At 39.5% G+C, this 26,005-nt stretch overlaps 1 protein-coding gene across 2 annotated transcripts in view; it reads right to left on the minus strand.

Annotated features, from left to right (window-relative positions):
* Positions 1 to 26,005, minus strand: part of LOC310827454 (von Willebrand factor D and EGF domain-containing protein-like) — a 199,603-nt gene that overhangs the window by 161,578 nt on the left and 12,020 nt on the right. For both annotated transcript variants that reach the window (XM_083703544.1, XM_083703543.1), the window contains exon 2: positions 2,950 to 3,134. In XM_083703544.1, the coding sequence (XP_083559670.1) occupies positions 2,950 to 3,134 (185 nt within the window). The remainder of the gene's footprint in view (positions 1 to 2,949; positions 3,135 to 26,005) is intronic.

The raw sequence follows: 26,005 nt of genomic DNA on the forward strand, positions 1-26,005 counted from the left end.
TTCTGAGCACATGATATTATTCAACCAATCAATATGTATTTTGATACATTTCATTCAACTGTTTTCTCCATTTGGTGTTCGGTCAATATTTTTATCAGTAAATGTTTGTGCGAGATTAGGTTGCAAAGCTTGGAAAATCACGGTAGATTTCACATCTTGAGTAGGCTGATTAATATAATTTAAATGAGATGGTTATTAACTCTGCTGCATGTATTTGGTTCAGCTCTAATGGGCTTACTCTTACTTGACTTAGCAGCAATTAGCATCTGGGAAATCTAGTATGTAGTTGCAATGCAGGAAGCCTTATGTCAAGGCAGTGGAAGATGTTTTAAATGAACAGTTTCAGTGGTTCTGAAATAGACAAACATAATGTGACTGGGGGGTGATCAGAGACATGGAGCAATTTCACACACTTACCAGACATGGGGTGCATGCGTCTGGTGGGGGAAATGGGCATGTGTGCATGCTTCCATCATACAAAGAAGATAATATGTGCCATAGGTGACATGAGTGTACACCTACAAATTTCAATTTGTATTCAAAGTACTGCTAAGTACTTTGCACAAGCAGAATGACTTCCCCTTGTGTAACCAGGTTTTTTCCTGCTTCCCCCTTCCCCATGTGCACTCCTAAATCTCTTCTGAGGTTTCTCCCAGCCCTTTCAAGCAGATTTGGGGATGGTGTGGAGTATGTACGGTTGGAGGAGACAGTGCGGGGGAGCCCCATTACACAAGCATAAGTCTTGATGCTTGTGCAGTTATTTAGTTGAATGCTACCAATATTTTTCTTACTCAAGGGTGAACAAAAATCACCCAAACCAGGTGTACAATCACTGTGTCATGTGCTGCCTTCTATATTTGATGTGGGAAGGGCACACACACACAGGATCCATGCTTGGAGGGTGTGTGACCCAGCCCCAACAAGTTGGGTGACTTTGGTGAAGCTTTGAAGCCATTTTAATCACATGAATTGCAGCTGGTTCGTTATATCTTTGGTTGCACACTTTATGTATTATGTGAATTGATGGTTCTGGCTGCTCAAATGGCAAATAAGGGGTGGTGGTGGGGAAATCATGTGAGCCAAACTCAAGATTTATGCAAACATGGATTAGACTGAACATCTGTTTCCATGTGAACATTAAAAATTCCTTCCAGTAGCACCTTAAAGACCAACTAAGTTAGTTCTTGGTATCAGCTTTCGTGTGCATGCACTTCTTCAGATACACTATCTGTAACCGTGTGAACATTGTTTGATGTTTTAATTGAGGGGGGAAAGAGTGTCTGCTTAGACTGGAGAAGAATATATGATGGGTTTCAATAAGAATGATTTTTTTAAAAAAAAAAATTGGATATCATTGGACCTATCAGTCATGGAAACTAGTACGCTGCACATTACTAGATATGCTAGCGTTTATGAATAATTGACTGTTAATATTTATGAATCCTAAACATTATTGAGGGGGATCTGGCACATTGTACCATGAACACATGTGTACACACACAACCAACTTCCAAGATGATTGCTGATCAGCTTGGAAAATGCTGATCACCTGCTTGCGGAGTCCTGAATCTAGGTCTAATCCCTTTCCTACAACTGTTGTCCATTACGGTTAAAGCCAAGAACACTGACTAACTGCTCTTGGAGATTCTGGATGGAGACCTGTGTCCCTTTGAAGGTCATTCAGTGGACTTTCTAGTACTGTGCTGGATAAATCTTTTTTTACATGATCAAGTATGTAGTTCCTGGAACATCAAATCTTAAATTCAACATATATAATTACAGCACAGTTTTACATGTGTCTACTTAGAAGTAAGTGCCTTTGAGTTTAGACAGTGACAATTTAGACCAAAAGAACCACCAAGAAAGGGAATGTTAAGTTTTGTATTCATTTGCTTAAAATCCAATACATCCCACTGGTTCGGGGTTTTTTTTTTTTGGTACAGTGTTAAATTACGATTTCCCCCCCTTCTCATTTCAGTTCAAATCCCATTTCACTTCAGCTGATATTAAATGAAGCCAGCTTTTAGCTGAGCTGCTGCATGGAATTATGAGTTTATGAATTTATTATTTCATTTGAATTATGAAGTTATCCACAGAAGAAACCAAATAATCTATTATTTAATTTGAATCAAAAAGTCATCCATAGAAGAAGCAAAACCTCAAAGGAGCTGTAGCTTTAAGTAGTTGATTAGAGGGATTGAACATGTTTAGAAATGCCCAACACACTGGGAGTCACCCACTTCCCCTGGGACAGCTGGAACATTATCTATGCGCTTCCTGAGAACACCACAAAAGCCCTGCATATTCATGGGTTGCTTCACAATATGCCAACTTCTCAACTCACATTTTGCATGCAAAGCAGCGGATGTCAGAAAGATGGCTTGGAGCTGTGAACCAGGAAAAGTGTGTTGACTTGTAAATGCTATTTTCAACATGTCAGTGGAATTGTCAAGGTATGAACAACGCCAGAGAGAATTTCATTTGCTTACTGAATGAAGAAATTCACACTCATCTGTTTGCCACTATGTACACATCTCCAGCTGCTCCTGGGGCAGGGAAGAAAGAAGTCAGGACTTCCAGGAGAACAAACTCACCAATAACTTGAGTCACATACACCACACTAATACAGTAAAATCTGGGTGATCTAGCCCAGGCACAGGCAAACTTGGCTCTCCTGATGTTTTGGGACTACAATTCCCATCATCCCTGACCACTGGTCCTGTTAGCTAGGGATGATGGGAGTTGTAGTCCGAAAACATCTGGAGGGCTGAGTTTGCCTATGCCTGATCTAGCCCATCCAATATGGAGGGGGACATTTCTTTCAGATCCTAACCATGCATATATCCATGGTAACATAGGAGGCTAGAATATTACTGAGGAATATATCAGAGGTGAGCTGGAATCACACGAATACTGAGAAAAATATTTTTTTAAAAAAATGGTACGAACCTCTATACACTTGGTTGGCATTTCTGCAGGCTTATTGTCAATCATGAAGCGGTACCATCCTTGAGGAAGGGAATGATCGCAGATCATGTCCTGAATGGCAGTTTCCTGCAATTCCAGGGAATCAAAAGTGATGCTGCGATAAGCATTGTGCAGAACACGATGTCCTTCTGGCAAGCATTCTGGAGCTAACGATAAGAAAAAAGACATCTATTTTACTGTGTCTTTTCTGTAAATAATAACCAATAAATCATTTGCGTCCTGAGTTTTACACTAAAATTACTGAATTCATGTAGTTAAGTGAAATGTCAGAACTCATACTGGTCACCTCTCTGGTAGTGTTTTGAGACTTTTCTTATGTACCCAACTTCCAAGGAATTCTGAGATTTCTCATCATGAAATTATGTGCCAATCCTGAGCGATCCAAACCCAGTGGAACCATTCCATCAACATGGGGCTTGTGGAATGATGAACTGATCCTGGGACCCAATGCCATGCCAACCCTTGCCCTGCCTGCTGCTGTCAATAAAGATTTGGCCTGGCTTTATCCCATCACCTTTGTATAGTCTGGTTATTTTGCTGCTCTCATGGGTCACCTAATACACCTGCCTGGGCAACAGCTTCATGGTGAGTCCCGGCACCTGTTTTTCTCTCCTAAAAGTAAAGCCCTGGTCCTTTGATTCCCCACATGAATTCTATAGATCTTTTTGAAACTTACCATAATAAGATCTGACCATTGTAACCATACTATGTATTTAGAATAAAAGATATTGTAAAACAAAATCAATCAAACAAACTCTTACTTATTGACTTTGTCTTCTTCCTTTCTTTGTAGAGCAAAACAAATTACTCTTATAAAGCACCAAAAGAGCCAAAGCAGCTGTGGAAGAATGCACTAGTTTCATCTTCCTCATTCATCATCAAAAGAACTGTCAGTTAATTTCACACTGTGGGATCTTTATTACTGGTGGTGATGTAAGAAGTAGGAAAAAATAATACTGCTTTCCCCCCACTACCCAAGATTACATATGCAAAGATATCACTTAGAGCCACCATCTTTTTTTGACTTGTAAATTAGGAATACTTTATGTTAAATCACTGGCATGAAGAAAATCTGAGGCCATATTTCAATTGTCATTTCCCAAATTGATTCTGACCCTCCTCCTAGTACTCCAAATGTGCTGAAGTAAGAGGACTGTGAATTTGTGTAGTTGTTTTACATGATGATCATGTATCATTTTTGATCATTTGGTCCTTGGGCATGATACAGAGAAGATTGACATCCATGGTTTTGATCTAGGTTGGTCACTATCATGGCAATAGTGACGAGATCAATCCAGACAAAAATGTAACGAATCAGAATAACTACCATATCTTTGTTGGGGATGTTGTAACAACATAAGAGTAGTAGGCAGTGCTTTTTTTCTGGGGGCCCTCAAGGGTATGCAGTACCAGCACCCTCACCCCCCCCCCAAGTGTTACTTTGGCACATACTGTGACAACTTCGTGGTGAGTACAGACACTTTTTAAAATTATTATTTTAAAAAGCACTGGTAGCAAGTATTACTTTTGCTTATAAAAGTATTCACAAGGTGAATTCCTATGCAAGTCTACTTGGAGATAAGCTCTATTGAGTTCAATGGGACTTAAGTGAAAGCCTTATTTCTCTTCACCAGGGACAGCACATCACTGTATTTTGTTTTAATGGTTTATTTTATTTTTTAAATTACAACTGTCCTTTATCAGAGAAGTGCTAGATCTTTTTTGCAGAAACCAGAGAAAATTGCTGTGGAAAACACTTTGTTTCAATGGCCACCTCCTCACAACCAAGGTTTGCCTTTGGCTGACCTAGTACAGTGTCAAAGTGCTGATTTATATACCATAGGTATTCCATAAATATGCAACATGAAAGCCACAAGGAATTTTCTTGACACTTTATACAAAACAAATCAATGGTTGTGAAAAGAATGCATGCAGTAAATGTATTTTGTTAAGTGAAACCAGGTTAGAAAAACTACATCAGGGTCTCACAGAACACGATCCATAATCTGAATTCTGCTTACCGCAGCAGATGGTGTGTGTGAAGGCTGAGTGGAAGAGGAACAATAGGATCATAGAGGTTTATGGGTAGAACCACATGTGCCTTGTCTTATGCTTTAACAGATTTCTGCTGCGGTCCTGTGCACACTGACCTAAGAGTCCTATTGAACTAAATGAGGCTGACTTCTGAACATCTATAGGATTGCACCGGAACGATCCCTGGTGTGCGGCTTGAAAAGTGGCACCCCAATACAGTCAGTTCTGGTTGTGGACTTGACAGACCCCATCAGACTGAATAGGTGAAATATCCGTGGCTTGAAAGGGATTATGCAAGAGGCAGGATAAATGCACAAACTGAAATTATGCACTAGGACACAATAATTACCATTCTATGGTTTAAAAAAAAGAAAAACAAAAGCAAAAGCAAAACCTGTCTTTATGGTTAGTCTAAATCAGGGGTGGCCAACTCCCAAGAGACTGCGATGTACTCAGAGTTAAAAACTGGCAGTGATCGACCCCCTTTTTTGGGGTTCAGGTCAAAGTTGCTGAGCTGTTTTCTAGGAAGGAGCCACAGTTGTTCAGCTTCTTGGGGGGGGGGGAGCCAATGATCTACCAGTGATCTACCGCAGGCATCCAATGATCTACCGGTAGATCACAATCTACCTGTTGGACATGCCTGGTCTAAACTGTTAGCCTGTACCTTGCCTTTTCAAGTGAAATGCTACACTAAGGGAACTGCTGAAACTATAGTTAACTCATATGCAATAGAATTATTCTTGTTCTATTTCAAATATATAACTGTAGATTTCATATCCTTGTATACTCTATAGTCTTGTATAAACTATTTAGTGCAATGGGCATTATGATTCCTTTTTTCCCCCAAGGAAGCTGTAAAAATTGTTCCTTATTATAAGCAACACTGCTTAAACAAATTACACAAATATGTACACTTATTTTCAGTATGTCACTGAGAAGAGTCAGACATCTGAAATGGACACCAACAGTACTGGAAGTAATCTTAAGACCCATGAAAGTTGGTTATGACAAGTTGAATTAATAAACCTGGGCCCAGATAATTCCACTTCATAATGCAGGTAGGGGCACACTTTGCTGACTGCTTCTTTATGCTGAAGAATTCCCTTCACATGCGACCACAGAATTTGTTGAGAAGGGCCTAGTCCTGAACTGACATGCTCTACTTTACAAGCACAAAATACATGAGAGCTTAGCTGTGAGCATAGGTGCTAAGGCAGTTTCACCCCTCAATGTATTTTGTGAGGGGGCCCAGCCCCCATCAGTGTTCAAAGGGTGTTTAGCTCCGCTCCCTAGCTCCTTGCAACATCGCATGTGTGACCCCTCAATCAACAGAGAAGATGGTGCCTCAGACTGTGAAGCAAAGCAGAACATGAAGTTCTAAAGGTGGACTTGCTTGCCCTCCATATATTCATTTTACATGTAGGGGGCCATGTCTGTACAGTGGTATCTCGGTTTTACAGATGCTTCAGGTTAGGCTCCGCTACCCAGAAATAGTACCTCGGGTTAAGAACTTTGCTTCAGGATGAGAACAGAAATTGTGTGGCAGCGGTGAGGCAGCAGCGGGAGGCCCCATTAGCTAAAGTGGTACCTCTGGTTAAGAACAGTTTCAGGTTAAGAAAGGACCTCCAGAACAACTTAAGTTCTTAACCTGAGGTACCACTGTACATGTACAGTGCTCATGTTTCCAAAAAGCCAAACCCAAACCACTTCCTTTAGCTACCTTTGGCCAGCCTCTTTAATATTCCTATCTCCTCCTCCTTTCTGCCTCCCAGGATATTGGCCCTGAAACCATGCTCTGTGCGGTTTCTACAAAACCTCACTCTGCTGAGACCTTTCCCTCCATTTGGAGAGTATGCTAACCCTTCCTCGCAATTAGGTTTTTTGAGGGGTGGAGGGGAAGTTCCTGTTGATATTTATGGAGTTAATCCCACATTTATGATTTACTTGTTGGTACTTGTTACCATAGTATTACAAAGTATCCAACACCATAAGCACTTCTAATAGTATTTGCAGTAGGAGAAAATGGGTGGTGGGAAGAAAAAGAATATTTTATTTTAGAAATATTGGTCCCTACTGAAATACCTAATCAATTTATTCACACTTATTATCTAAGTAGTTATAGCTGAATCTGTAAATGATTTTTTATGGTGCCTGAATAAGTACACTTTCTTTCTTTCTTTCTTTCTTTCTTTCTTTCTTTCTTTCTTTCTTTCTTGTATAAAAATGTTACTTTTGAACAGTCAGAAAGCAGCATTTGACTTGCATAAAACATTAAAGTACAATTTGCCTGGGAGGAAGGTCACTTATCATCCAGGGTCTTCCATGAAGTAATGAACATGCTGTTGCCAAAACACTGGACAGCTGTGCTCTCTGTTTAGTTGCCGAGAAAACAATTACCTTTTCATACGCTGGTCTGTTAGCTGGAGTTTAATATCTGTTCCTCATGTGTAGATTAGGAATGATTGCATTGAGGATATGAAACATCCATTATAGTCAGACTTTCCCGAGAGTATTTACCAAAAACAAAACAAAAAACCCACATACTGTAGTTTGCAGCCAGATGCAGAAGAATATAGCAAACCATTTTTCCTCACAGATGTTCAGTTCTTCTTGGAAGAGGCTAAGAGACATGAATACTGGAGAAATGTATTAAGCAAATAGGCCTGGGATATTTGTAGGTACATGTGCATGAAATCAAGTGATTCTGAAGGTGAAAAGATTCTGAATTCCATAAATTACAATACCTCTTACACAACACTTGAAAATGGAAAGAGTGGAGGAATTTGACTCCATGGGACTGACCAGGCAAGAAAACTGGTACAGTGACAAAGGAACAAGACTGTATATATTTTCTCACAAAGGGGGTAATTCCTGAATCTCCCCATGTCTTCAGAATATGACTATATTCATCAACATCAAATTGACACAAGGCAAAATGGTGGAAGAAAAAGGTTAACAATTCTGGAAAATGTATCTTAATTGAAAGGATTTTGGCCTGACAAGCCAAACTATAGTAATGTCTGCATTAGATTTTATTGGCTTTCTAACCTGCATAGATTTAGCAGCTTTCAGTGCTGCTATGATGATAATGAAAAATTGTCATAGTGTCATTTCTTGTGATGTCAAGCCAAAGAAACAGTGAGCATTGTTTTCGGCCACCACTCGTCCTGTGGCCAGCTAGAAAATACCGCTGTCTTAATTACTAATTCTAGCTCTTTTACTGACTAAAACCTGTAAGAACTTGAAAATAGAAATGCTATTGCTTTGCTGAGGATTTTTAGTTCTGTAAATTTGCACACTTTTAAATTAATGAAGGTGCCTTTAAAGACTTCTGAGCAATCAATGAAGAAAATTATAATTATAGTTATTGATTGGCTCCCCCCCATCTCTGAGAATGAAGAAATGTGGCAAAATTAACAGGTTCCTGCATCCTAATCTCAGCCAAACACACCTTGCAAATGCTGCTCTCCTAAAGAACACAAATAAAATGAACAAATATGCCTTGATTTTTAGAATCCAAGGGTTTGTATTCAGATGGAAATTTGATTTTCATTCTTTCCCCCTTTGAGAATCACTTATTTCCATACAGAGGCCATAATGCAGTCTAATTATAATTCAGGAATCAAAATATTTTTCTCACACTGCTCCCATAGTGGACTGGTAACTGAATTTTGACAATATTCCTCTCATTGTATTCACACTGTAACTCATCCAATCTCATTTCTACCTATAATCAGGAGAAAGGCTTGGACTCAGATAATGCTATATTTTTGGACTGGCTACAAATCTGCACACTAGCAGTGCCACAATGCCATAAAAATAGTGATTCTGCTTTAAAATGAGGAAACAGAGTGGAACCACAATTGGGGGTGGGGGAAGTTGTTTAACTGTCCTCCCACCATTTCTCCCTCAAGCAGGTTTCAGCCATCACTGTGGTTTCAAATGTGTGTTTATCTCTATCTGTGCAAATGTACTTTATTCTGCTATAGCTAAAGCTCCATATTTTTGGGGTTTATACCAATGATCCAGGCTTTTTGCTTATTCCTAAGTAGCCTATTGGATAGCACTCTGCCACACCAAGGCCATGTGTTGCTGTGTGATATGTGGGCAGTGCTTGCCAGCTCATTTCTGGTCCCTGCTGAAGATGCTCACATTAGTACTTAAAGCCCTAAATGACTTTGGTCACAAACCACTTTCATCCCTTCTGATCTTCCTTGGTGTTAAGATTGGCAGAGCAGGAAATCCCTGGCAGTTCTCCTGCTCTCAGAAGTGTGGGAAAAGGTAGTCCAGGGAAGGGCTTTCTCTGTAGCAGTCCTTGAGTTGTAGTGCTATTTTCACTATGCTGAAGATTCATTATTATTTTTTGAACCTTGCTCTTTGTCAGCTAAGGTATTTTGCTGTGCATTGCCAACCTCTTTTATTGAATTTACACTCTTTTGCATGAAATGGTGGTGTTTCATCATTATAACCATTTAATCTGGGGCTTTTTAAATAGAGGAACATCATATTTTTATAACTGATTCAATAATTTTATCTTGTTGTAACCTGCCTTGGGGACCCTACTGCGAAGGACAAATCTTAGTCTAACAGACTATTGCGTTAGTCTTTGGCAGTCCCTATTGAGACATTCCATTATGAAATAGATTTCTTCATGAAGTGTGTGTGTCTGTGTTCATAGGGAGGGGGGTATTAGGAGCTGGCCCAAGTGCAGATGCTCCAGGTAACAGGAATGTTTCCCCTGAAGAATGTGAGCCTTCTAGCAGCATGTGATACTTTATTCAAACATAGACAGCCAGTGGTTTGCATGCTGGATGGTCTGCCTTGTTCTTAACAATAAAGTAGGCCAGGAGTCTAGCTTTCATTGTGGCCTGCTCTCTTTTCTGTCATTGGGATAAAACTAAAAGGAATATTTGGTTTGGAATACAATGCGAACTTTGTACTTAAGCGTATTATGTACTGAGAGTCCCAACAATAATAGGTGATGTGGTTCTGGTTGGACAAAGATATATTCCTCTCATCCTCTGCTCCCCAGACATCCTCAGGCAAAATCTAACAGCCAAAGTTCAGGCCAGTTCACATTACAAATGGATCTATTTGTAATTTACCCCCAAAGCCAAATGCTTTTTAGAAGCATGTTGAGATTCAGTCCCAAGTAATTCCACTTCCTTTTCCATCGCTTGAAAATTCAACCATTTTTTGCATAGCTTCCAGGACTGGAAGCACTCAGTAAGCTTGGCTGGCCAGCCTGATAAGATAAAAGTTCATGCTCCCAAGTCTGGAATTAAAGCATTAATTCTCCAGTCTCTGTTGTCCCTTGTTTTGATCAACAGCTGTCTGTGTTTGCTTTTTTTCAGCACTTGTAAGCAGTAATTTCTGAAAACATATCTGAAACAATTTAAATGCTGAAATATATGAGCTTCCAACATTATATAAAGCATGAATTAATTCTGTAAAGTGTGAGGAGAATGCAATTTAATTTAGTTCTCTAGGCTGGGAGGAAGTGGTACTTGAACTATAATGACATGTCCCAGGAGCTTTGCAAGAACCTCTTCTTAAACTCTCTTCTGATCCTTATGTCATTACTAAAGTACATGCCTCTCTTGAACCCATTTAACAGCAGCTTTCTTATAAACACAGTTTCAAAAAGTGAGTTTGGAAAAGGACCATTTATAAGCAGCCCGTAGTCTGCTTATATGAATTTTTTCAGTGTGCAAGTGATGAGCGCCATATAAAGTTATTATCACCTGACTTTGAAGAAGGTATCTTACCTGCTCTTACAACTATCGGGACCATGAAAGTACAGGTATTGTGAATAGCAACTGTGTTTTCCTGAAACTTCATACACTCCAACATTTCTCTGATAGGGACATCCCAATAATAATAATAACTAATAATAACAATATTTATTATCCCACCCATCTGACTGGGTTGCCCCAGCTACTCTGGGTGGCTTCAACATATATTAAAACATAATAAAACATTAAACATTGTTTTTAAAAAAACTTCCTTATACAGGGCTGCCCAGATGTCTTCTAAAGGTTATAAAGTTACTTATATCCTTGGCTTGAGGATCACACAACTCCATACCATCTATTATTTATCCAATGAAAATAGACGTTCTGTTCAAATCAGAAACCAGGATGGCTTCTGTAAATCCAACACTGTCGTTGGAAAATAGGGACATTTGAAGGGTCTGATACTAACATTTTACTTTCATTCCTGGAATTCTATCCCATTACAGCAATGTTTTTAGTTTTATTTTACTTTTTAAACAATGTTAACTTTTCCTCTGCATGTATCCATATGATATATGCTTTAGGCTGCAATCCTATACACTTAGCGGGGAGTAAGTCTCACTGAATTCACTGGGACTTATTCCTAAGTGGGCATGTATTGTATTGTGTTTCCAATTACTGTATAATAACCTTCTGATGATTTGCTAGAAGTAGCAGAAAGATATCAGACTTCCAATAACCGTGAGCATCAAAGGCATTCCAATACAGCTGGTTTCAGCTAAAGTCCTTGTTACGCTTCCAACTGTCTGTCATGCTCTTTCATTCAGTCATTCCCATAATAATGAAAACACCCTATTAAATGCCCAGAGAAGGGTATCAAAAGCCAGGTGTACAGTGCCTGGAAAAAGACATCAATGTTGCAGATAGAAGGAAATGCTATATTTTGCCCCATTTGGTGTATGTTAAAAGTAGAATTTGTTACAGAAGGTACAGAAAATGAATGTAAGACAAACTGTTCTTCAGTTGAGTAATATAAGTGCCACATTTTATGAGTGTGTTGATATTATTAACACATGGGCAAACAAAATTTTAAAATATACAATATTAAAACAAGTATGGATCAAATGTTCCCTCACAAGATTTAGCTATAAGAGAAGAGGAGGAGGAGTTTGGATTTGATATCCTGCTTTATCACTACCCTAAGGAGTCTCAAAGCGGCTAACAATCTCCTTTCCCTTCCTCCTCCACAACAAACACTCTGTGAGGTGAGTGAGGCTGAGAGACTTCAGAGAAGTGTGACTAGCCCAAGGTCACCCAGCAGCTGCATGTTGAGGAGCAGGGAAGTGAACCCAGTTCACCAGATTACGAGTCCACCGTTCTTAACTTCCCTACCACACTGGTACAAAAGTAGAGAGCTCTGTTAGTTCAGGCCAAAGGCCAATCTACATAGATAAGTGTCCTCTTAACAGTGGACAACCAGAAAGCCTATTAGAAACCAGAAAGCAGGATCTGCATGCAACACCACGCTGCCCACTTCTGATTCTCAGCTACTGGTACACAAAGACTTGCTGCATCCCTCAGTGGAGGCAGAACATAGCCATCAATGCTCGTAACTTCATGGAAGGACTATCAATAGCTATCTAACCCTCTTTCATTCTGACAACTGAATGAATAATGGAATAATCACACAACAAACACTTGAAGAAATTGCCAAATAGTGGAATGAAACCAGACTCCCCACTAGGCCAACTATTGGCTAATTTCATCATACATTATAATTGTTTCACTGTAATATACAATAGGCCCAATCTACTACTGTTCTTTGAAACATACTGTGAACTTTCAAAACATGAATTTTGAAAACTGGCTTAATAAAGGCAAACTTTCATCTTCATACCCGCAGGCTAAACAACATGTTGTTGTTTTTGAGAAACAAGGCCAGGTTTTAATCATAGTTGATACCTGGAGTTTATTACAGGCTTTCCATTTGCAATTTGTGTTTTTTAAAAACAAACTCTAAACAAGCAATTTACATGTAAAAAGCTGTAAGGAAAATGAGTACACAAAGAAAACAACATTTGCATTTCAGCCTTTGTTCATTAGTCAGTGGTTGTCTCTGCAAACCTGGTGTTTCGAAGTTGTGTCGTGGATGATACAAAATTTGTTCAGTTTAGAATATCTATGTAGAGCTTTATATGTAGAGCAGGAGTTAACCAGACTCTGGTCTGCAGACCACCAGTGGTTCACAAGCTTCACTGGGGTGGTCTACAGCATGTCTGTATTTGTGGTTGAAGACAGGAAATGGCCCATCCATTGTGTTACATATTCATATCCACGTTTAACTGCATTTGTATTGCTTCTTTCATTTCTTACATTGTGTTTTATTGTATTATAGCTCACATTCTATGGAATTAATACAAATTGTACAATTTGGAAGAAATAAAGGAAATAATAAAAATACAACTGAAAATTATATCATCTAGCACAGTGTTACAATTGTTACAACAGGCAAAAAAACTCATTATGTGGTCAGCCAAGATCCTCAGCAATTTTCAAGTGGTGAGGGAGTTTGGGAACCACTGATGTTTTAGAATATAAAAATGGAGCTTTTCTTACAAGTTTCTTCTATTCTATCAACCCTGAAGGCACATGAGGCTGCCACCTCACTGAAACTAAACAGATTTCTTTCTAGTTAATGCCCAGATGGGTGAATGCCTGAGAATAGCATGTAATCTGCCTTGCATTCCATGATAGAAGACAGGTGGGCTATAAATGTAAAAACATAAATCAATAACGTATTCTAGAGTCTCCATTGTTTCCCAGAGTGAGGCAATTCACTCCCGTTGAATATAGTGCTGGTCACAAACTTGGAAATCTTTTCAGATTAGACAAATTCAGACAAGAGGGTTATTGTTCCCTCTGACAGTGAACTCTACTGTTATGTGCCAACTTGTATTAAAGCCGAAATGGGGTTGCTGAAAAAGCACGACAGAGATACCAGCAGGCTCAGGGTACCCCTAACACTTGCAGAAGTGCAAAATAATCTTCAGGGAGAAAATATAAGAGTGCAAAAGTTCAGCCCAATGAGGTCTGAACAAAATTGTACATCTATCTTCAGTGATAGTTACTCTGCTCTGAATACCAGGTGCTGGGGATAAACAAATGGTCATGCTGGTACTGTTATGCTTGTAGGTATCTGCTGGTGATGGTTAGAAACAAGATACTGGACTATATAGGCCTCATACTGATCTAGCAGAGTTCATCTTATGTTCTTACGTGTTCTCGGTTTAGAGCACCGAATGATACAGTTTTCTAAGCAAGCACGAACAATAGCAATGCACAAAATATTTTATGAGTCGGTGTACCTGCTACTCATACATATCTTTCATATACCTATATTACTGCACAGACATCTGTTGTAAGCATCACATCAGTTCATTCCAACACAATTTCTCATTCTGTGTGATTAGTGATGCCCATGGTTGAAATATTAGGAACACCTCTTGGAATACATAGTATTCAGTTGACACCATACATGCCTAGAATAGAAATCTCTTCATTCTGGGTGAAGAAGAAGAAGCAAAAGAAGAGTTTCTTTAAAATAGCACTAAGTTTACCTCGCCTGAACTAAAATTCTTCAAAACAGAGGACATATCCAGCCTTATGTGAGGAATGCATTTCATGTTTTGCCTTTCAACATGTGCAAATAAGAATTTCATTAACCTTTACTTCAGCCTAGGTGTCAAACTGAGCTGTATAAATGGTATCTGGAGATAATTAGAGGATTGTGGCTGAAGTTACTTTGCCTATGATGCTAAAGCTTCTTGTGAAATCAACAGGGATTACTTAAGAAGAGATTTTTTTAAAGAATCATTATGTTCTTAAGATTCACTTTGCTTCTTTGAGAACAGGCGCTGAAAATACCCTATGATAATTGGGTAACAGGGCTTGTTCTCAAAAGTTGCCGTCTCTGGATCTATAAAAAGCTATTGTCCTCACACACCCTTTTCTCAATTCCGCATTTCTGAACTTGTTCTGTGTTTTGGTTTATATCATCACTGCAACATGGTGTGAAGAAATGAAGGATAATCACATGATTAATGTGTTACTCCTGAGGAATTTGCAACCCTGATGCAGTGAGGATTTACAATCCCCTTGCAATGTTAGAAAGAAACACAAATATTATCTTTAACCAAATGGATTTAGTTTGAAATCTGTCATTCCACTAAACTGAAACGATGTTCCAAAACCGTTGGGAGATTCAGTAAAAAATATCACTGAATACACCACTTGTTCATTCATCAATAAACATCTCATCAACAAACATTCCATATGCTAGGATTCATCTAACCCAGCATGCTAGCACGAGGGCTCCCACTAACACAATGGCCTTTTGCCCCTGTCCTCACCCTCTGCACACCCTGTGCCTCTCCCAAATCTGCTTTGGAGGGGTTGGAGAACCTCCAGAACAATGAATGGGAGAGCAAGCAGGGATTGTTCTGTCTGGCAATCAAAAATGTTTGTGACAATGGGATGATGGGAAGAGTGTGATGCTGAATTCCTCCTACATTGTTCAAAACAGTAGTCGTACCTCGGGTTACATACGCTTCAGGTTACAGACGCCGCTAACCCAGAAATATTACCTCGGGTTAAGAACTTTGCTTCAGGATAAGAACAGAAATCGTGCTCCAGTGGTACAGCAGCAGCAGGAGGCCCCATTAACTAAAGTGGTGCTTCAGGTTAAGAACAGTTTCAGTCTAAGAATGGACCTCCAGAACGAATTAAGTTATTAACCCGAGGTACCACTGTATCATTATCCAATGCTCTGTGTGCAAAGCCCCACAGGCCCAACAGAATTTCCATCTTCTCTCCTCCCCTAAAAAAAGGTAAAGGGACCCCTGACTGATAAATCCAGTCACAGACAACTCTGGGTTTGATACTCATCTCGCTTTAAAGGCCGAGGGAGCCTGCGTTTGTCTGCTTCTGCAGACAGTTTTCCGGGTCATGTGGCCAGCATGACTAAGCCGCTTCTGGTGAACCAGAGCAGCGCACGGAAACACACGCATGCACACAGAAGGTCACAGTTCCAATCCCTGGCCAAATCGATTGTGTAGCTGGTAATAGGAAAGCCCTCTGCCTTGGAAAGCTTACAATAATTGGCAGAGCTTAGATGGACCAGCATTTGACTCGGTCAAAGGCAGTTGGAAATGAGCAATAATATGCAGCCTGCAGCCCCTGTAAAACATAGGACAGTGTCACTATGAACAAGTCATGCATGCATGATAAGCAAACTCCAAACTGTCTGGATTTTGAGAGAAAGGGTGGCTGCTCCATCGAATTCTGCTGCCACCGAGTGAAATAAATGAATTCATATCAATAAAATACCCTGCCCTAGGATTCACTGAGATGAAGGGCAAGCTATAGATAGCCAAATGACTGGGGGGGGGGAAAACCTTTTTCCTGTAGGTTTTGCACACTGCTTCTTTCAACACATATGAACCACACAGTGCTTTTTTTCTGGGGGTACTCAACATTTCAACATTAACATTTTCAAATGTTAAAAGTGTGGCACTTACTATAACAACTTCATGGTGAGTACCAGCACCTTTTTTCGAAGAAGAAGAAGAAGAAGAACTGGAAACACACATTTTTGGAAAGTGTATCAAGAAATCAACTAAACCAACATATGTAAATGTGAGGACCCCCCTCAGCACTCAAGAGCAGCTTCTCATGATGTACAGGGGTTGCAATGGGGGGATTCATGGAAATTGGGTGTTGTGTCCTGAGCACAGGAAAGTCTAGCTCAAAATGAGCACTGGATACAGACCATAATACGTATATTTTTATGTACAGTGCTCTGGAAATTATATTGATTTCATACAAATGGAACGTGAGAAGAACACTGAAAAGAGTCTCTGGTCATCACTGAGACCAGTCAATTGTGTTTCCCAAACTGGGTTTTTTCCCCTCTTTCAGGGAGTGATAAGTGACTTGCTTCTGACTTTTGATATGAACAAAACTCAGCCCCTCCTCCAGAAATCCTAACATCTGTTAGCAAAAGTTAACAGGCAGTGCAAATGGTGTTATGAGGACTCCTGCCAAGGACTCTGCTTTCCCAGAGTCTGTCTCAAATATATCTATGCCTTCTGCTACTTCAGTGGAGCGTTAGTTTTGGTTAGATTCTCTTTCAATGGGCAAAATGATTCTGTAATAATTTGTGTTTGTCATGCCTTGGTCTCTGCAGTCCTAAAAAAATAACTTCCATCAATAAAGGTATCTGACACAGTGCTCACTGCCTTTTAACTTGACTGTGTATCATAGACTACAGTACATTTCTTCCTGGCGGGGGCGCAGTACTGAACCTTGGACTGCCAGGATGTGAACCATATCAGGAATATAGTCAATGCAGTTAACAAACCTCTTTTTCCATCATTCAGTTTTTTTCTTCATCATTTTTTATCTCTCTCAAAAAAGGGACAATTATCTTGCCGACCACTCTCATATACGCTTTGTTTCAAATGGGTTGCTTTGGATGACATTTCCCCTAGGAATTAATCTTGAAAACATCTGCTAAGTCTTGTTTAAAGTACAATGCTGGAATCTAAAACTAAACCCAAGATTATTATTAGGGTATAACAAGTGCTGCAGGTCACGACACCTTGCTGTAGACCAGGGTGAAGTAACCTTTGGCCCTCCATATATTTTTAGGACTATAACTCTCACTGTCCATGAACATTCATCATGGTTGGGCTGATGGGACCTGGAGTCCAACAAAGGCCTGGCAAGCCAAAAATGTCCCACCCCTGCCTCAAGCCACAAAATAGCCATGATTTCCCATAATTTCTCACACTGTTCAACACTATGTAAAGAACAAACATGCAGTTTGTCAAAACTGTCTTTATCCCAGTAGCCTTTCTGAATCTGTAATAAACTTTCCCCATGTACAAAGAAAGCTATTTTGAAAATATAGGAAAGAGGGGAGGGGGGAGATCCATGTCTAAGTATACCCCACAGCCCCACATGGTAACCAGGCCCTTGACATTAAAGTAATTTTACTTCCCTTGTTTACTATTACCACTGAAATCCTTTTTTAAAAAACAAACAAACAGCAGCAGCAACATACGGTTTCAGGATAATTTCATTACAGTGCATATTGATTCATCAGTTGACTCATTAATATTAATGACATTCAAATGGCTGAATTTCTGTAAGCTGGGATAAGAGTTTCCTCAGAGGAATCCTAACTCCCATAGATGAATTAAACTAAATACACTTCTTCACACAGATAGGGGACCACATTATGCTACAAATTACGTGGTGTAAATGCGGAGAGACTGAGCTGCTTACAGACATGCTGTATTTCCCCGGATTTAGTCCAAATGCTTATGTGTATTTGTGTTATCAACGGATTATTAAGCCTAGCTAATAATTTGCTGGTTTACTTCTGTTACATTAATATGAATTAATTTAATTTCTGTCCTTTAGAACATTGGGGGGGGGGGTCCAAAGTAAAATCAAGTGTCCATGCAGCTTAATCCTGAGAATCGGCATTGGCAGCTACATCCCTGTGCATTGGGAAGAACTGTCATTCACTAGCTTTGCACATATTCAGTTCCCAGTATCTGCACATAAGCCAGGAAATAGCAGTAGCAGTTGGTGGGGCAGGGCTTTGCTAGTTACTTGGTTTCTCAGTGTCCTGTAGTAGATTATTCCTATGGGTGGCATTAAATGCTAGTCAAAGTAAACCCATTGAATTTAGTAGATATAATTGACAGGAGCAAGCTGGTAGTAATTCACACTGTGCACATTGGAGTTAACTCTTTATTTGTGGGAACATGATCTGCACAGACTTGGTGGAGTGTCAGGCATAATGAGCACAGGAACGTATCCCTGGTACGTCTTGCCCCTAAACAAAAGGTCACCACAGCTGTCTATGTCATCTTCTTCTCCTCCTCCTTCAAGGTTTTCCCCCAAGCAATCAGTAACAGCACCTGCATGTCTGTCTTTGCTCTTCCCACTTCATGCCTCTTCAGATTCTGGGAGACCAGTAGGGATGGGAGCTTGTCACAGTGGAAGGGACTCTTCACCAGCCTCACTCATCTCTGCCTCTCTCCTCCCACCCTCCTGCTTCAGCTTCTGCCTATGATTCTGGATGGACTTATCCCAGCCACAGACTGTCCCAGCTCACTAAGCCATTACGCCTTCAGCTTCCGACATCTCCTCTTCCCAGTCTTTTCCCTCTTCTCCCTCTGACCACTCGTCATCACCCCACCACCACTTCCTGAGCTCTGAGCCTTCTTCCCTTGGTGGTTCCCCACCTGGTTCCTCCCACTGGTTCCTCTACACCCAATCAGACCATGACAATAACTAACTTTACCATTTTAATTGGTCTGCTCTGCAGAGGGCTTAGCTGAATGCAACCCAATGTGTTTGGCCTTGCTGGTCTGTTTATTTCCACTATATTTTCCGCTGAGGTAAATTTTTAAGCAGTGAGCCCTCTCTCTGTCTAGTCTGATCACAGCATCTGGGAACAAACCATAGGATACTGCAGATTCACCCTTCTGCAATCTGAGGTGTTTGTGTTGAGTAGGTGGTCTGCCATTATAAACCTTCTGATTGTTATCACAGAAACCTTCACTGAATGCTCTGGTTGCTCTGATACCAGCAAGAAAGGGGCATTATTTGGAAAGATTGAAGAATTTGGATACAAAGTTATACCTGCTTTCCTAACGCATCCTCAGAATGGAAGGGAAATGTGTCAGCTCTGGAACTGCTGCAATTATGTTTCATCCCATTGAGAGCAATAGGATATATTGTAAAAATGGGTCAGAAAAGACAAATGGAAAAAACAGGACATTCCACTTTAGCCTAAGAGAGCTTTGTATTTGGTGGTTTCTCCCTGCTCCCTCTCCCACCCCTCCACAGGATTATTCTGCCGGTCTGTTTTGTGTCTCAGAAAAGAAATTGTCTCTGCAGTGAGCAACATCTTCAAGTTTTCTTTGTAAATTTCATTAATATGGTTTGTAATCACATTACAAATACATATTGCAAATGGTTTGTAATATAGTTTGATACGGAGAATGCCTCTGAGGAAAAACGTCATTCAAAATGCAGTGGGCTCAATAATAGTGTCCTGTGCAGTGAGTGTATAGGACTCATATTCCCCCAACTGCCTTGATTAAATTGGGACATCCTGCTTTTGGGCTCCGTGCTCTCACAGAGGCCAGCACTGTGTGAAGAAGAGATGATAAATAAAGAATCTGTTTCTTTGAACTGAATCACACTGTCTTCTCTGGAAGTAACCTGCCTGGCTGAACTGGTCATACAGTACAATAGTAGTCATACAATAGTAGTACTAACAGTGACAATTACTGCCAACAACAATGTTCTTGTGCACTTGGATACTTCTTCCTTATTTTCCCTGCCTGTATAAGAAATGCTACTACGGTAGCTTTCAACAGCATTGGTAATATGTGACTTTTCTATTAACATAATTAATGAGAAGTTACTAGGTAACACAAAGCATGGAGGGCTTATTGGGCTGTTGTTTTATTTTGATTATATATTTTGTGGTTTTATATACTGATTTTTTTCTGTCAACCGCCCTGAGACCTCCGGGTATAGGGAAGTATATAAATTCAATTAACAACAACAGTTTTCAATTTACCCTCATTATTGCCTGATTGCTGTTATGCATGATTAAATCAATTCCTTTAAAGCTAAATTTTAATTTATTTTTACTACATTTAAACACTTTGCATTGTAGCTAAAAAAAAGCATTTTCTGTCCCTCTCAAAACACAGTATGATTCATATAAGAAAAGTATTGGGTCCAATCCTGTCAAGTCCATTGCTTTCTTTGGGTCTACTCTATGTAAGACTAACATAGAATATCACCTACTACCGACAATTAATCACTAAATCATTTCAAATCTGAAATATTCATCATTATATTTTTAAAATTCACATGCCTTGAAATTCAAAAAAAGAAACTAATATCTCCTAAAGGAGTCAGATAAAGGTGTTTCTCCAAGGAAAAGCCATTCTTTGCTCTCTATGCTTTTCTGTTGTTCAGACACATATTTCTGGCATCCGTGAATAGGGCGCAGCATACAGATATTCATGAATTTGGATTTGCTCATGCTATTATTCTCTCTGTGGTTGGTTTATATGCGCTCGATTTAAGTTACTGTCTACTGAGAATTTGACTCTCAATACCTGAATTCACTGTATCTCTTGGAGATAACCTTACATTAATTCCCAAAGCGCTAGTCAGCTGATAAAAATGAGAAGAGTAAGCACTTTGTAAGATGACAGTGAATAAATAAATATATTATGGCATTAGCATAGAAAGCATCGAGAATTTCTGACTTTGTTTATTAGGGTTTTTGTTGTTGTTGTTTAGTTCAAGCAAAACGAACCAGTCCATCCTAAGAATGGAAGGTTTTATTATTATTATTTTATTATTTTTTTAACACTATTTTTGGAAAATGTTAAATCTAGCATATTCTAATGCAAACCAGCACAAAATGAAGTTTGCATACCAAATAGTTCTCTTTCCCTGAGCATTTGTGATTCCTGGGAGAATTCTAAATGCCAATAGTTTGCAGCCTTTCCCTGCCTCTTTTTGGGGGTTTTCCCCTATTACTTTCTAATAGGGGTGCACAAGGGCAATTCAGCAAGCCTTAGCTCAGTTAGTGCTAGCAGCTGTCACATGACGGCCCAATGTGCATACCCTCCTCCCTACACATCAAAAGGTATGCAAGTTGGGACCTCCACAATGATTTCTGATTTTGTAATGGGCCCTCTACATTTGCTCTGTGTTCTGAAGGAAGAGACTTCATCTGTTCAGGAGTTGGCATGGAAGCTTATGTGTTCTCTGAGGTGCATTTTAGAGAGGTATACATGTCCAGTCCACCCCTTTGAAAGGACCACTTTTGCAGCTGGTCATGTATGAAGCAAAGCTGCCCTAGAGTAGAAAAGAAATTGGTCTCACCTGGCCGAAATCCACGCACCCCTCAGAAAGATGAAGCAATTTGATGTAGTGTAAAAGTTATTTACAATGTCCTGGGTGATCGTTGTCATTTTGTGATTATAACCTTGCATGTGGTTGCAAAATTGTGTGTAAATCACACTTTAAGATATAATGAGCAATTCAATGGGCCCTTACACCAACTGCATTATCGAAATGGCTGCTAAAAGATAATAAAGGATCTAGGTATGTATATGTGTGTATGTCTTTTTTTCTGGAGACAGTTAAGCATCAGGAACATCCCTTTTGTGATCTGTTTCTGATCTTCAGCTATGACATCACTTTTTACTCTTTAGGGAGGTGGCGGAGAAATGAAATCTCTGGAATGCTGTGCAAGAAGGGCAAGCTTGTGTAACAATTCAATCATAGTTCTGCTAACTTTTATCAGCTGGGAAACAGGCCTGTGTACATCTGGCTGCCTATCTCTGGAAGATTTCACTAAGAATCAAATGGCTAGCAAGAAAGTGAGATCATCAGAAATATCAAGTATCTAGACATTCTTAACACTGTTTCTCGGTGTGTGGGTTTTTCCTTCTTCCTCTTCTTCCCAGAATTAATCTGCCAAGACTGCTGCTTGAAGAAATATTTCTTTTAGTGGTATACATTGGCCCATTATACACATCCCCCACGCTAATCGCCACCCTGGGAAACTCAAGCTCTATACAAGGCGTGGAAATTGCTTTCTGTAATCACCCAGCATTATTTTACATTTGATTGCTTGAAGGCTCTGGGAGCAAATATTATGCTTGATTACAGTTCTAATGTGTTTAAAGCAAGGGGCACTCATAAATGGAGAAGAGGCAATGGGAAATACATCTAACATTTCCACTACCTCAGTCCAAGAGGCTCCGAAGGTCAGAGTGCCCTTTTCACCTAAGTCACAGTTGCTTCAAAAGAAGCCACTTGCGACTATATTTATTTGTTGCATTTAATGCATTAATAAAGCTGTAATAGCTGTGGGGGCAACTTCCTTAACTGGACCTGCCATTTTAAACCTTTCCTAATAATCTTACTGTGCATTTAATTTGCTTCCTGTCCTTATTAGCTCCTGTCAAACAAGGCGAGGCTATTGTGTCTTGTCTTGCTCATTTTAATTTAATCATTGCTCCTGTAAAGAAAAGAAAAAGTGCATAAATAATTTTGTCCTGGAAGATGAATGAAAGGGGAAAGGGAAGATGCCCAGCTGAGCTAGTTTAAGAATGTATTACTTTAATCTTGAGGTAAATTTCTCTGTCTTTCTATGAAGAAAGGCAGAGAAATTTACCTAAGATTGCTTTCCCAATTCTTCCCATGCTACAAGATCCAGGAAATGCCCTGCCTTGCTAGCTAGTTGGTTGGCATGATGAAAAAAAGACAACAGAGTTCCAGAACAGAAAATTTCACCTTGCATGACAAGCTGCACCTGCTGAAATTCCCTCTTCTAAACAACAATGATGTGAAACTGCATTTGGCTTGGTAGATCAGTGAGAGATAAGGAGTAGGATTAAATGAGGGATATTGGTGACCATCCCAAAACACCACTTGGCACAAACAGTGAAGGTTTCCCCTCTCAGGAAGAGCTTTCTATACATGGAAGTTCACTGGTTGGGATTTGGCTGTCTTGGCTGCTCAGGCCAAATCAAGATACAGAACTTCATTTTCTCTCTCCTAAGTTTAGTTACCACCATATGCACTCTATGTACTTGCATTATATACTGCATCTTGCTAACCATTATTACCTATTTTGCCATATTAACATGAGTAAGTGGACTGTTCTTAGCATATTTGTTCATGTTCCCTAGCCATCTGACAATAAATATCCTAGTAACTTTAAAATGTCTGATTTGTAGACCCTTTCTGTGAATAAATTAAACTGGATTTATAGTTGCTTCTCTGCAGCTCCGTAGAGGTCATTGTGAATGTGGACTCACAGTGCTCTGTTTTATTCTGTTGTATTCCCAAGTGTACTGTAGATATTTATTATTTGCAAATAATTTTTTCAGAGTTGCATCCAGACACACTTGTGCATAGAGTAGATCTGTTGTAATCCATAGGACTCAGATTAGTCAAGACTGACTGAAGTTCCATTGCTGTCAACGGGTCTACTCTAAGCAGGACTAACAATGCAATTCTAAAGCACAGACACAGAGTCCTACCTTATCAGCTGATTTAGCTGGGGAGGTAGGTTGTGGGGCCCCCTCCATGCATAAAATGATCGGTTTGATGATTCGGGAAATGCAATTAGCATCCACATTAGTAGGCAAGGCTCTGCCTGAGTACAGTGCTCTACCTACATCATCCTTATAGCTATTATTTTGCCACCACAGCCAGAATCAGTGGGGTTTTGGGAAGCCAGGTAAGATCCCCAGAACTAGGGTTTAGTCTCCTCTGTTCAAGTATCGAGGATATTCTTCAGACTTGATTGCTACCAAATCCAAAAGAAAGCTGACTCACTCCATGTACAGCTTTCCTTAAAATCCGTGGCCAAAATTGGAAACTTATCAGCATTTTATGTAACTACAAGTGCATAACCATTCTATTTTTAAAGTATTCCATTTTTTCCTACTTTAGAGCTGAACCACTCAAGTGGACCACGCACACAAAATTTAAAATCACAAAAGATCAGAAAGAGAGAGAGAGGAGAGAGAGAGAACTAACATTCATGCCAAAGGCCTTACTAAACAAAAACAAAAACAAAATGTGTGTACATAATCTTTCAGCATGGGAATATAATATAAAGTAGCTTCCTGTGGTCTAAATCAGACTATTGGTTCATCTGGCTGCCTATTTTGTTATTTTAAATCTCTGCTGGGGTTGCCTCACCAAAGAGTAATTGCCCCAAACTTGGATCTAGGCAGGAATTCTCCTTTTATACCTATTTTTTCCTTGCAACCAATGCTGAGTACATTGTCTAGCAATGGCTGTGCAGCCCTACCTGGAGACTGAACCTGGGATCTTCTGCATGCAAAGTAGATGCTCTCCCATTGAGCCATAGCTTCCCCTCACACCTTCAGAGATCTTAACCAGACAGGCTTGTGCCAGCCTTGGATATAACTTTCCCCCTCGCTCGCCCTGTTTCGCAGTGTCAGAGTGGTAGTGTTATTTATTTATGTATTATGTTTCTTAAGAGAAATGTAGTCCAATGAACAAATGATGGATCACTTCAGAGTTATATAAATTATAGAGAAAGCTTGCAATTGAGGGTATGTTTTCCTCAAATAAATAAATAAATAAATGTTGGGCTTCCTTTAAAAAACAACAGCACATAATTAAAACAACTCTGTGGTAGCTTTCATTGTCACGAATGAATGCAGAGTTCAAGTGCAATATATTTTGTTCAACAGAAGCTATAACAAAAAGCCAAGGAATTGACATTAGTTGACAAATAACTTATTCTTGTCATTTTTATTAATCTTGATATATGAGCCATATTATAAATTTGTCTCTGGTGTGTGTGTGTGTGTGTGTGTGTGTGTTTGTTTGTGGGAGAGAGAGAGAGAGAGGATCTAAATTACACAAGACTGGCAATATTAGTCTGTGCAGTGAAAATGACTGCACAGCATGAACAACTGGCTAAAAAATACGTTCATTTTCAATCATTCAAATTATTACTCTTTACGCTTTTAGATTTTCTCCTAAATAAATGGTAATTCTTGAAAACAGAAGAAAAATAGAGATTTGCTTCCCTTTTGACCAGCATTCTAAATATTCAGGGTGAGGTAAAAGTTTTTGGCTGAAAGTAACAATGTAGTTTATTTGTTGTTTTAGCAGAATTACAGTGTAATACTCTGTGTTATTATGCAGAAATCTTATTAGTGGGACATATTTGCAGATGAGTGCTATTAATGCCTAAGAAAACAGTCAGCTTCCATAGGGTGACATACTACAGAGATACTATATCATTGGATTCAGTGGAGCTACATATATTGTTTAAGATTAATATATCACTGACATTGGGGGGTAAGTCATTTTGCAGAAGTCTAATTTACATTTTTAACCTTCTACCAGAAATTTATTGTTTTCCTCAATTGGTGAAATGGATGCCACATGTCTCAACATCAAATGGGTCTAGAAAACTGGCAGAAGTAGGTATTTGTCTGCTAATGGGGACATTGTGACGATGAAAGGTAGCTCCACAACATTTTTTTAAAGCCAAAATATCTTAGTTGTCATTGACAGAAAGTGGGTGTTTTAATAATTCAGGGAAGTCTTTGAATTAAATTGAATTTTTATGTAAT

Source organism: Podarcis gaigeae (genome assembly GCF_964106915.1).
Source record: "Podarcis gaigeae genome assembly, chromosome: 1".
Classification (NCBI taxonomy): Eukaryota; Metazoa; Chordata; class Lepidosauria; order Squamata; family Lacertidae; genus Podarcis; species Podarcis gaigeae.